The sequence below is a fragment of the Oncorhynchus gorbuscha genome, linkage group LG03, assembly GCF_021184085.1.
Source record: "Oncorhynchus gorbuscha isolate QuinsamMale2020 ecotype Even-year linkage group LG03, OgorEven_v1.0, whole genome shotgun sequence".
NCBI classification, from domain to species: domain Eukaryota; kingdom Metazoa; phylum Chordata; class Actinopteri; order Salmoniformes; family Salmonidae; genus Oncorhynchus; species Oncorhynchus gorbuscha.
Genome location: NC_060175.1, coordinates 71,725,304 through 71,738,289, shown reverse-complemented (window position 1 = coordinate 71,738,289; position 12,986 = coordinate 71,725,304). Strand labels below are relative to the sequence as shown.

Here is a 12,986-nt window from a genome sequence, read left to right as displayed (position 1 = left end):
ACAAATACCCCAAAAACAACTTAAGTACTTGAAAGTATTTTTACTTAAGTACTTTACACCAGTGGTTCTATAAGATCATCTTCATCAGCTAAAGTAACTTTGTGAATTTTGAAGCCTTTATGTAATAAAAAAAAGCACATAAAGGCTTCATAGTTCATAATGGTTATATTAACTGACTGCTATTAGGCTATTTTATAGAACAAATTGTATAAAGTCTGTGTTAACCTCATACCTTATTTTCGGCGTTTATTCCAAAACCCTATTCTTTCCCCATTCATTTTTTTCCATAGGGATGACTGAAGGAGAGGAAGCGGAAGAGGCCCCAATTTCGCGGAAAACCTGTCTCCCTCCAGCAGGTGGCGGTTTTCGTTGTTTCGCCCACCAAGCAATGAGTTTTTGTAGGAGTTCAATGAGTGTCGAATTTGGTAAAAACACAAAATGTAATGGCTTATTTGCTACGTGAGGTTTATTTGATTGAGTAGAAGTTTCGTATAATGCTTAAGTTGTTACGAGTGTACTGATACAAGTAGGACACGTGACATCTCGGCAACTTTGAGAAAATATCAGAGTTGTCGATATGGTTATGCATATTCATGACATGAGTCTAGTAGCATACCATTAAATACAGGTGGTTGATGTCAACAACCATCTTCGGATATTCAAATATTGATTAAAATAATCAGATATCCACCACTCCATAGAAAGGCTAGTCGGGAGCTAGACAGCCCGCCATGCCGCTTTGTAGACAACAACTCCCATTGTTCGGGCGGAGAGTAGCTTGCCAGTATATCCATAATCTTTGGCTGAACGAACCAGAGGTAACGCATATCCGGGTTTCATGACTACAAACTGGCGAGCTCAATGTGTATGGGTGTGAGCGGAAACTGGAGTCATAGCAGCTGACATGTTTTAGCAAGATCTCCTAGTAGGCAAACAGCACGATGATGATTACTATTACTGGGTCGTCATATGTGTTTTTGAGGATGGGATAGGCTGCTGCTAGGCTATAGTAAATAGGAGGATACGGTCACTCAATCCACAACTCTTGTAACACAAAGTATCATGGCAAACAGCACTGTTAAGTGAGCAACTGACAGAGTAGACAATTTGATCGACTGGTATATCGTGACCTTTTTAACAAGTGGTTGTAGAAAGAGTGCGTAGGAGGTGGGGAAAGGAGTCGTGCGCAAATTTCCTTTGCGGATCATATTTTCATCATATTGCAACAACATGGAGTCGCAGACACAGTACACCCGAGAGGAGATCAACAGCACGATATGGGAAGTGCCGGAGAAGTACACGCGATTGAAGCAAATTGGGACAGGGGCGTACGGTTCCGTATGGTAAGTTGTTGACGATGGGCGCTATCCACAGCTGGGGTGTGTTAAGTACTTGACAGGGCAATCATACAGAGGGAAAGAGAGCGAGTTTATTCTGTTCTGGAAATGTTGTATCACTTGCATCAATTCCTACAATGTTACAAAATATCTGTCAACCTCGCTCACTACACTTATATGAATCACCAATTGGCACCAATACCAATAAATCAAATACACTGTGTAGGCGGATATAGTGTAGTAGCAAATGCCTGGCTTTTCCTGCCAATACTTGTTGTAGTGCTTCAGTGAACATGTTGAGGCACGATGTTGGGCATAGTCTTTGTCTGAACAAATGAAAGCATGTGCTGTTAATGTGAATTTATCACTTTGATTCAGCAGCCTAGGCCTTATAATTTACCAGTATTTTTAAAACTATCATTCTCCTAAGGGATGATGCCACATTTCCTGAGTATATTTTATGCAATAACAATATTTTCTCTGCCTCAGCTCGGTAATAAATGTGAAGACCACTGAGAAAGTGGCCATTAAGAAGCTTCACCGGCCCTTCCAGTCTGAGATTTTTGCAAAGAGGGCTTATCGGGAGCTTCGACTGCTCAAGCACATGAAACATGAAAATGTGAGTATGGACTGTACACATCCTGGCACTATCGTGGTCTTCTATCCCTCCAGTCTCCTTGACTCACATATCCCCACCCACGATGTGTTGCTCTTCACAGATTTTACATAACCTAATCAGCAAACTGATCCAAGACACTGGCACACAAAGCTGACATACAATATCAGTCTAATAGCGATAGCTGGCATAAGATGGCAGTAGCCATTTCCCTCTATCCCTCTCGTGGGATTTACAACTTGTTTTTCTTCTCTCATGTGCAAACTTCCTTCAGGTGATAGGGCTTCTGGATGTGTTTACTCCTGCTGCTGGGCTTGATGAATTCACAGATTTGTGAGTATTTACCACAGTGATATCAGACACAGAGTAATGCCTATTGCAGTCAGAGGCAGAGAATGTCTTTGGTGATTTGGCGGGGCTCATATACAGTACCAGTCAAACGTTTGGACACACCTACTTATTCAAATCAAATGTATTTATAAAGCCCTTCTTACATCAGCTGATATCTCAATGTGCTATACAGAAACCCAGCCATTCAAGGTTTTTTTTTTTTTTTTTTTACATTGTGGAATAGTGAAGACATCAAAACTATGAAATAGATTATTCAAAGTAGCCACCCTTTGCCTTGATGACAGCTTTGCACACTCTTGGCATTCTCTCAACCAGCTTCATGAGGCACCTGGAATGCATTTCTGTTAACAGGTGTGCCTTGTTAAAAGTTCATTCAACTCCCTATGACCTAGGCTCAACGTAGAGAATGGAGCAGCATTCTGAATGTTGCAGATGCATATTGTGCTGATCTGTCGTGATTCCCTCTCTTATATGACAAAAGCATGTCTGTTCTAGTACTATTTCTGTCGGGTGATTCTGTAAAATTGTACACCACTGAATGCAACTCGGGTGTCATTTTTAAGTCCATATAGGTGTTGAGGAGTTCGATAGATGGAGTGATTTGTCTGTCCACAGCTACCTGGTGATGCCTTACATGTTCACCGACCTCTCCAAAGTCAAAGGACTTCTCACTGAAGACAGAGTGCAGTTCCTTGTCTATCAGATGCTGTGTGGACTAAGGGTGAGCTTGTTTGTGCACAAAAAAAGTAGTCTTAAAAGAAATGTGGATTCTGGTGCTGCAAATCTTTTGCAACATGATTCTGTTTCTATTCAATTAAATGTTACGCTTAGTTAATTACCGTTGCAGTGCTTAATCATAGCGCTTAATAATGATGTCTTCTCTGTTTTCATGGCAGTACATTCACAGAGCTGGCATCATCCACAGGGTAAGTTGGCTGCGCCGTTGGTAACACCTCGCCACAGCATCTTATAACAGCTCTATTTCGTTTGTGGCTCATGAGAATGTTATTTTAAAGGCTGTGGCAATAGATCTTCGGTCCCGAAGATCCGGCGAATGTGTTTATTATCTACTTCATGCACGTCTCTGCTCTACTCGTAGAGAACAAGCTAATCTGGCAAATGGTGCTCGTTTCATGAAGTTAGAACAAAGCTGAATCAATGTCTGCAAGATCGCATAATAATAGTATTCTACATAACAGAACCAGCTGTAATAGCATAGTATATCTCCCATGTGACCATTATTTTTGTACCCTTAATCCAATTGGTAGTTACGATCTTGTCCCATCGCTGCAACACCCGTACGGACTCGGGAGAGGCGAAGGTCGAGAGCCAAGCGTCCTCCGAAACGCGCCCTCCTAAACGCGACCCCCGTCAAGCCGCACTGCTTCTTGACACACTGCTCACTTAACCCGGAATCCAGCCGCACCAATGTGTCGGAGTAAACACTGTTCAGCTGGCGACTGAAGTCGGCATGCGTGCTCCTGGCCGCCACAAGGAGTCGCTCGAGCGAAATGGCTGTGACACAGCCCAAAGATTGAACCCGGATATGTAGTGACGCCTCTAGCACTGCGATGCAGTGCCTTAAACCGCTGTGCCACTCGGGCGGCCACGTTTGAATGTTTTTAAATGTATGTATGGAAATTGTAAAGTCTTTTGTCTGTTATGTGTTTTTTGTTTTGTCTGACCCCAGTAAGACTAGCTGTCGGCTAATGGGGATCTTAAAAAATCGAATCAAATCACTGTAAGACAAAAACACCACCCCATTTTTCTCTCATATAGCCAAAACTCAGTGTGCGCCACTAGGCAAAATACACAGGTAGGTTATAGTACAGTTTAACACCATCTGCTCTACGATTCGGCCACTGTACATCATTCAAAACAACACTGAAGGCTACTTTGAAACAACACTGTGTAACTCAAGAAGATCTACATGCATATCCCCATGAAACTGATTGAGATCAAATGGAACGTTATCCGTACATGTGCAGAAGATACGGGAGGTTTAGTACAGGGGGGGAAAAAGGTCTGAGAAAAGTCGGATCTGCAGCCACTGTATTTTAAAGAATCATAGACATTGAGTCATTATGGCTAACCCTGTCCTAACATGTAGGATGAGAAGGCCTTCTTTATGATATGCCTCTGTTTCCATGCATGTCTAGAATTGTAACGACACACCCATGTATGTACTAATGTGCGTATTTATTTGGAATTAATGGTGAATGGAAGCGTTTGTTTGGGCATAAACGATAAGAGAAATAGGGCAGGCCCACAGTGGATATGGATATGCAATCAACATCTATGTATTGTGTCTGCCCTTAATGTCTTAATCTCAGGCATGCAGGGGCCACCCTCAATGTTTTTCGTTTGTCAAATTTTTATTTTGCAGGACCTGAAGCCTGGTAACTTGGCTGTCAATCAAGACTGTGAATTAAAGGTTTGTGACATGAATACAAGTTCATTAGAGAAATAATTCTATTGGGGAAGATTCCTAAGATAATGTGTAAAATTATGCTTTGCAGATCCTGGACTTTGGTCTTGCTCGCCATGCCGAGGCAGAGATGACAGGCTATGTTGTGACCCGCTGGTACCGGGCACCAGAGGTCATTCTAAACTGGATGCACTACACCCAGACTGGCAAGACAATCATCTATTAAAAACTTTCACTCTCAGCCTCATCCATCCTGAAGGCCTATGCTCAGCTTCGTAATAGCATGAAACGCTACAGAGCGGACAGACTTATGTACAGCGTGAAACATTACAGAGCCGCCAGAATGTTTTACATGCTGCCTGATACACTATATGCAAAGGTATGTGGACACCCCTTCAAATTAGTGGATTCAGCTATTTCAGCCACACCCGTTGCTGACAGGTGTGTCAAATCTAGCACACAGCCATGCAATCTACATAGACAAACATTGGCAGTAGAATGGCCTTACTGAAGACCTCAGTGACTTTCAACGTGGCACCGTCATAGGATGCCTCCTTTCCAACAAGTCAGTTCGTCAAATTTCTGCCCTGCTAGAGCTGCCCCAGTCAACTGTAAGGGCTGTTATTGTGAAATGGAAACGTCTAGGAGCAACAACAGCTCAGCCGCAAAGTGGTAGGCCACACAAGCTCACAGAACGGGACCACCGAGTGCTGAAGCGTGTAAAAATTGTCTGTCCTTGGTTGCAACACTCACTACCGAGATCCAAACTGCCTCTGGAAGCAACGGCAGCGCAATAACTGTTTGTCCGGAGCTTCGTGAAATTGGTTTCCATGGCCGACGATCCGCACACAAGCCTAAGATCACCATGCGCAATGCCAAGCGTTGGCTGGAGTGCTTAAAAGCTTGCCTCCATTGTACTCTGGAGCAGTGGAAACGCGTTCTCTGGAGAGATTAATTACGCTTCACCATCTGGCAGTTTGACGGACAAATTTGGGTTTGGCGGATGGTCTAATCGCCCGACATCAAGTGCCCGACCTCACTAATGCTCTTGTGGCTGAATAGAAGCAAGTCCCCGCAGCAGTGTTCCAACATCTAGTGGAAAGCCTTCCCAGAAGAGTGGAGGCTATTTTAGCAGCAAAGGGGGGACCAACTCCATATTAATGCCCATGATTTCTGAATGAGATGTTCGACAAGTAGGTGCCCACATGCTTTTGGTTATGTTACGGCGCTGACATAGTGCTACGTACAGCCTCAAACATTACAGAGCTGACCGTCTACTTTCATTTCATTTGTGCAATGTGTTTTGATTTGGGTAACACTTGCTGCGGTGGATTGTCTTGCCTTAGTGTGTTTATACACAACAGTGTACTTTGTTACTTAGTAGAGTGTAATTACAGTAGTCTTAACACAGTAACTATTGAGGTAAAAAGCCTCAATGTGTAATATAAGGTTCTGTATGCGCCCTTTTACAATATTTGCCACATTGTGCATGATAGTTGTTGACAATCAGTGCTGTGTTATCATTGTTATTGGTTAGTCCAAGCTGCCTGGCTCTTGAGTCAAGTTCTCATAATACTACCACACTCAATCCTTTACACAGGGTTGCTTTGAGATTGTAGTCCCTTGAGCAAACAGCAAAATGTGGCTTTGTTGTGAATTTGTTTTCGATGCCACTATTTAATTGATTATGTCTGTTCCTCCATTTTAGTGGACATCTGGTCTGTGGGCTGTATCATGGGAGAGATGATCAATGGGAAGACGCTTTTCAAAGGGAAGGACTGTATCCTGTTACTATTCTACTTGTTTTATTTTCTTTCAAATCCGTATCGTGTCTGTACCACATAGTCTGTGACCTGACCCAAGCCAGCTATTTATCAAGGACGGCGAATGAAAGGATGACAAACCCATCTATGATTAGTGTCGTCCCATACTGTGTGCGCTGTAGCGTAGCCGACACTTCTATCGCCCAGTAGAGTTAGCTACAGGCATGAAAACGCGTAATAACAAGAGTTTGCTATGGCATGTGCAGTACAGTTATGGGAAAGGGGTAATCTATGACATGGCTTTTGTTGAAATTGTTTGGAGACACTACCGATATGAACATGAACATGAATGTGTTGGGCTTGAGTGACCTTGACTTTAACCCTTGACTCCCAGACATGGATCAGCTGACTCAGATCATGAAAGTAACTGGAGTACCCGGTCCTGACTTCATTCAGAAACTGGACAGTCAGGAGGTAGAGTTGGCACCTGGATATCACTGATCGTATGCTTGATACTTTGAACTGTATATTTTGACAATTGTGCATAATTCCCTTCTTTTTTAATTGGAAAGTGCCTGTCTTTTGAATTGGAGTTTGAACGATAAACTCCTCAGTCAGGGTCCTTGAACTAATTATTTTCTTATCTCTTCCTGTCTTCTGATAGGCAAAAAGCTATGTGCGGTCCCTCCCTCACTTTCCCAGAAAAGACTTCTCTAAGTTGTTCCCCAGAGCAAGTGCACAGGGTGAGTTAAAATGCTATTGATTTGATGATGCTGAGCGCATACGTTAGTTATTGTTACACATTAGAAATGCTGTGATTCAGACTTAAATGTACAATTTGTACAGTACCAGTTGAAAGTGTGGACACACCTACTCATTTAAGGGTTTTTCTTTATTGTTACCTTTTTCTACATTGTAGAATAATAGTGAAGACATCAAAACTATGAAATAACACATACGAAATCATGTAGTAACCAAAAAATGTGTTAAATAAATATATATTTGATTCTTCAAAGTAGCCACCCTGTAGAAAATAGAAGAAAAAAATAAAGAAAAACCCTTTGATTGAATAGGTGTGTCCAAACTTTTTACTGGTACTCTAAATGTGTAATACATTTAGTGGCCTTATACATTAGTTTGATTGCTATATATAGGTCCACGCAGAGATATTGTGGGAAAATTGCGGCTTGAGAATGGTTTTCCGATGGGAGTCATCTGTTGAAAGATGATGGCAAACTGATATGATTGCACAATATGTCCAGCTTTGTAAGGATTCAACTTGTATGGAAAAGTTGACATTTGTTTAACTGAAATTGATGAATGTGTATGCATTTTTATTTACATCTCTGTGTGGCCAATAAGTTCGCCAACTTGTGGCATATTTCTGGTTTTCATTCTCTATTTAACTGCTCTCCCAGCGATTGACCTTCTTGAGAAGATGCTGGTTTTGGATGGTGAGACTCGGCTTACTGCTGAGAGTGCTCTGACACACCCGTATTTTGATGGCTTGAGAGATCCAGAGGACTGCCCTGAGCCACAGCCATATGATGACAGTCACGACAATGCCACGCTGCCTCTGGAGGATTGGAGGCGTAAGTGCAAAGTATTTTAATGTTTAATTTTAAGTAAAAAACTTTTTTTTTTATCACTTTCCGTTTTTTGTGTCTGTGATCTGTCAGTGTCACAATGTAACAATGTGTTTAATTATAAAGCTACTTTAGGTGTTTACCCACATAATTCTGTTGCAATGTATTGCATTTCATTGTCTATCCTTCAACCCTTTCATTGCCTTTCCATTGCCTGCCCTTCTCCTAGGGTTATCCTTCAAAGAGGTGAAGAGCTTTGTGCCATTCCCACGACGGGACTCCAAGAGGCGAAACACACTGACAATTTCTCCGTGATTCCATGCTTGTGATATCAGAAAACACTGCTACCACACACCAGCAAACGGCAGTAGGCCTTACACCATGTTGCCCCTGAAACAATCCTGTCATAATTATTTTCTAAATGAAGCCTGTGGTTGAATTTCGTATTGGGAAGTATTGAGCTACATTGTGCCGTCTGTCTCTTTTGGCCTAATTTGTAATGGTCGATCAGTGTTTCAGCAGTCAGATTGTTTCAAATTTAACCCCACCTCCCCACCCATCGGTGAATTAGTACATTGTTCCCTCTACGTATCACAATTGTTCATGTTTTATCATACCCAATGTTTAATGGTCTTACTGTATGGTTTTCTTTTTCTAATAGTTGATATATTAAAGATGAGTTAAATGTAATGTACAGTTGAAGTTGGAAGTTTACAGACACCTTTGCCAAATACATTTAAACTTAGTAAAAATTCCCTGTCTTAGGTCAGTTAGGATCACCACTTTATTTTAAGAATGTGAAATGTCAGAATAATAGTAGAGTGATTTATTTCAGCTTTTACTTCTTTCATCACATTCCCAGTGGGTCAGAAGTTTACATACACTCATACACTCATACACTTAAATTGTTTAACTTGGGTCCCACAATAAGTTGTGTGAATTTTGGCTCATTCCTCCTGACAGAGCTGGTGTAACTGAGTCAGGTTTGTAAGCCTCCTTGCTCGCACACGCTTTTCCAGTTCTACCCACATATTTTCTATAGGTTGAGGTCAGGGCTTAGTGATGGCCACTCCAATACCTTGACTTTATTGTCCTTCAGCCATTTTGCCACAACTTTGGAAGTAATGCTTGGGGTCATTGTCCATTTGGAAGACCCATTTGCGACCAAGCTTTAACTTGAGATGATGTCTTGAGATGTTGCTTCAATATATCCACATCATTTTCCTCCTCATGATGCCATCTATTTTGTGAAGCGCCCCAATCCCTCCTGCAGCCAAGCTACCCCACAACACGATGCTGCCACCCCCGTACTTCACGGTTGGGATGGTGTTCTTCAGCTTGCAAGCCTCCCCCTTTTTCCTCCAAACATAACGATGGTTATTATGACCAAATAGTTACATCAAGGTAGGCCTTGAAATACATCCACAGGTACACCTCCAATTGACTCAAATGATGTCAATTAGCCTATCAGAAGCTTCTAAAGCCATGACATCATTTTCTGGAATTTTCCAAGCTGTTTAAAGGCACAGCAAACTTATTGTTTGTAAACGTCTGACCCACTGGATTTGTGATACAGTGAATTATAAGTGAAATAATCTGTCGGTAAACAATTGTTGGAAAAATTACTTGTGTCATGCACAAAGTAGATATCCTAACCGACTTGCCAAAACTATAGTTTGTTCACAAGAAATTTGTGGAGTGGTTGAAAAACGAGTTTTAATGACTCCATTCTAAGTGTATGTAAACTTTCGACTTCAACTGTATGTGATAGGGACTTTGTTTTCTCAATAAATGGCCAATTATTCATACATCCTTACTTCGGTCTCTGAATGCTACACTTTTCTCTAACCTAACTCTAACCTAACTAAAAAAACATGCAAAATCCTATACCTTGCCTTAAGTATTATTCTTAAATCAAATGTTATTATACATGCGCCAAATAGAACAGGTGTAGGTAGACCTTACAGTGAAATGCTTACTTTACTACAAGCCTCTAACCAACAATGCAGTTAAAAAAAATACAAATAAGAAATAAAAGTAAGAAGTAATTAAAGAGCTAAAATAAGAATAGTGAGACTATATACCAGGGGGGGGGGGGGGTACAGAGTCTGTGCGGGGACACTGGTTGAGGTAATATGTGCATGTAGGTAGAGTTATTAAAGTGACTATGCATAGATGAAAACAAGAGAGTAGCAGCGGTATAAAAGAGGGGGGGGGATGCAAATAGTCTGGGTAGCCATTTGATTAGATGTTCAGGAGTCTTATGGCTTGGGGGTAGAAGCTGTTTAGAAGCCTCTTGGACCTAGACTGAGCCCTACAGTACCGTGTGCCGTTGCTGTAGCACAGAGAACAGTCTATGACTAGGGTGGGTGGAGTCTTTGACAATTTTTAGGGCCTTCCTCTGACACCGCCTGGTATAGAGGTCCTGGATGGCAGGAAGCTTGGCACCAGCGATGTCCTGGGCTATTCGCACTACCCTCTGTAGTGCCTACTGGACGGAGGCCAAGCAGTTGCCATACTAGGCAGTGATGCAACCAGTCAGGATGCTCTTGATGGTGCAGCTGTAGAACCTTTTGAGGATCTGAGGACCCATGCCAAATCTTCCTGAGGGGGAATAGGTTTTGTCGTGCCCTCTTCATGACTGTCTTGGTTTTGCTTGGACCATGATAGTTTGTTGGTGATGTGGACACCAAGGAACTTGCAGCACTCAATCTGCTCCACTGCAGCCTCATCGATGAGAATGGGGGGCGTACTCTGTCCTCTTTTTCCTGTAGTCCACAATCATTCTCTTTATCTTGATAACTTTGAGGGAGAGGTTGTTGTCCTGGCACCACACGGCCAGGTCTCTGACGACCTATAGCCTGTCTCGTCGTTGTCGGTGATCAGGCCTACCACTGTTGTGTCATCGACAAACTTAATGATGGCGTTGGAATCGTGCCTGGCCGTGCAGTCATGAGTGAATAGGGAGTACAGGAGGGGACTGAGCACGCACCTCTGAGGGGCCCATGTGTTGAGGATCAGAGTGGCAGATGTGTTGTTACCTATCCTTACCACCTGGGGGTGGCCCGTCAGGAAGTCCAGGATCCAGTTGCAGAGGGGGGGTGTTTAGTCCCAGAGTCCTTAGCTTATTGATAAGCTTTGAGGGCACTATGGTGTTGAATGCTGAGCTTTAGTCAATGAATAGCATTCTCACATAGGTGTTCCTTTTGTCCAGGTGGGAAAGGGCAGTATGGAGTGCAATAGAGATTGCATAATCTGTGGATCTGTTGGGGCAGGATGCAAATTGGAGTGAGGCTAGGGTTTCTGGAAAAATGGTGTTGATGTGAGCCATGACCAGCCTTTCAGAGCACTTCATGGCTACAGACGTTAGTGCTACGGGTCGGTAGTGATTTAGGCAGGTTACCTTAGTGTTCTTGGGCACAGGCACTATGGTAGTTAGCTTAAAACATGTTGGTATTACAGACACGGACAGGGAGAGGTTGAAAATGTCAGTGAAGACACTTGCCAGGTGGTCACAGCATGCTCGCAGTACACGTCCTGGTAATCCGTCTGGACCTGCGGCCTTGTGAATGTTGACCTGTTTAAAGGTCTTACTCACATCGGCTGCAGAGAGCATAATGACACAGTTTTCCAGAACAGCTAGTGCTCTCATGCATGTTTCAGTGTTATTTGCCTCAAAGTGAGTATAGAAGTAGTTTAGCTCGTCTGGTAGAGTCGTGTCACTGGGCAGCTCTCGGCTGTGCTTCTCTTTATAGTCTGTAATGGTTTGCAAGCCCTGCCACAGCCAATGAGTGCCAGAGCCGGTGTACTACGATTCGATCTAAGTCCTGTATTGATGCTTTGCCTGTTTGATGGTTCGTCGGAGGGCATAGCATGATTTCTTTTAAGCTTCCGAGTTAGTCCCTCTCCTTGAATGCAGCAGCTCTAGCCTTTAGCTCAGTGCGGATGTTGCCTGTAATCCATGGCATCTGGTTGGGGTGTGTATGATCACTGTGGGGACGACATCATCAATGCACTTATTGATGAAGCCAATGACTGATGTGGTGTATCCTCAATCGTAGGAATCCCGGAACATATTTCAGTCTGTGCTAGCAAAACAGTCCTGTAGCTTAGCATCTGCTTCATCTGACCACTTTTTTATTGATCTAGTCACTGGTGCTTCCTGTTTTAATTTTTGCTTGTAAGCAGGAATCAGGATGATAGAATTATGGTCAGATTTGCCAAATGGAGGGCGAGAGAGAGCTTTGTATGCGTCTCTGTGTGTGGAGTAAAAGTGGTCCAGAGTTTTTTTTCACTCGGGTTGCACATTTAACATGCTGATAGAAATTTGGGAAAAACGGATTTAAGTTTCCCTGCGTTAATTAAAGTTCCCGGCTACTAGGAGCGCTGCCTCTGGGTGAGCGTTTTCTTGTTTGCTTATGGCGGAATACAGCTCATTCAATGCTGTCACAGCTTCAGTCTGTGGTGGTATTTAAAACTGCTACGAGAAATACAGATGAAAACTCTAGGTAGATATTATTCTCTAACTAAGAATCAGTTGAAATAGAAGTAGGCTAATTAAAAGAGGACTATTCAAACAGGCTAAAATAATTGATTTGCCCATTATTGTTTCTGTTTAAATTTAGGCCATCTGAACTGTGAGTTTTCCATTCCATGTTAATCGGATTGCGTGTTTGTTTGAAAAGCAAGCTAACATTTAATTTACTCAACTCTAAACTAATTTGTTTGCACATCATTCTCATTGCCCTGTCATACTTTTAGGCTCATTATTTTGCATAGGTTTTAGGCCTGGCTGCTACCGTATGTTATTTTGCGTCAAACTGCTCAAAGTGTTTCCGAGACTCTTTTGTGTAGTGCCCTGTTGCAACCTGATCTGTAATGATATATTACTACCAGCTCTTTCGT

The 12,986-nt window shown here is 42.5% G+C and overlaps 1 protein-coding gene across 1 annotated transcript; it reads left to right on the top strand.

Moving 5' to 3' along the window:
• The first annotated feature begins 775 nt into the window (after positions 1-775).
• mapk13 (mitogen-activated protein kinase 13) lies at positions 776-9,002 on the top strand. Its single transcript, XM_046343610.1, has 12 exons — positions 776-1,343; positions 1,827-1,956; positions 2,228-2,286; positions 2,920-3,025; positions 3,201-3,230; positions 4,691-4,738; positions 4,824-4,938; positions 6,441-6,512; positions 6,890-6,969; positions 7,160-7,238; positions 7,914-8,087; positions 8,311-9,002. The coding sequence occupies exons 1-12, from the start codon at positions 1,231-1,233 to the stop codon at positions 8,394-8,396; spliced, it is 1,092 nt and encodes a 363-aa protein (XP_046199566.1). The 5' UTR covers positions 776-1,230; the 3' UTR covers positions 8,397-9,002.
• The last annotated feature ends 3,984 nt before the right edge of the window (positions 9,003-12,986 follow it).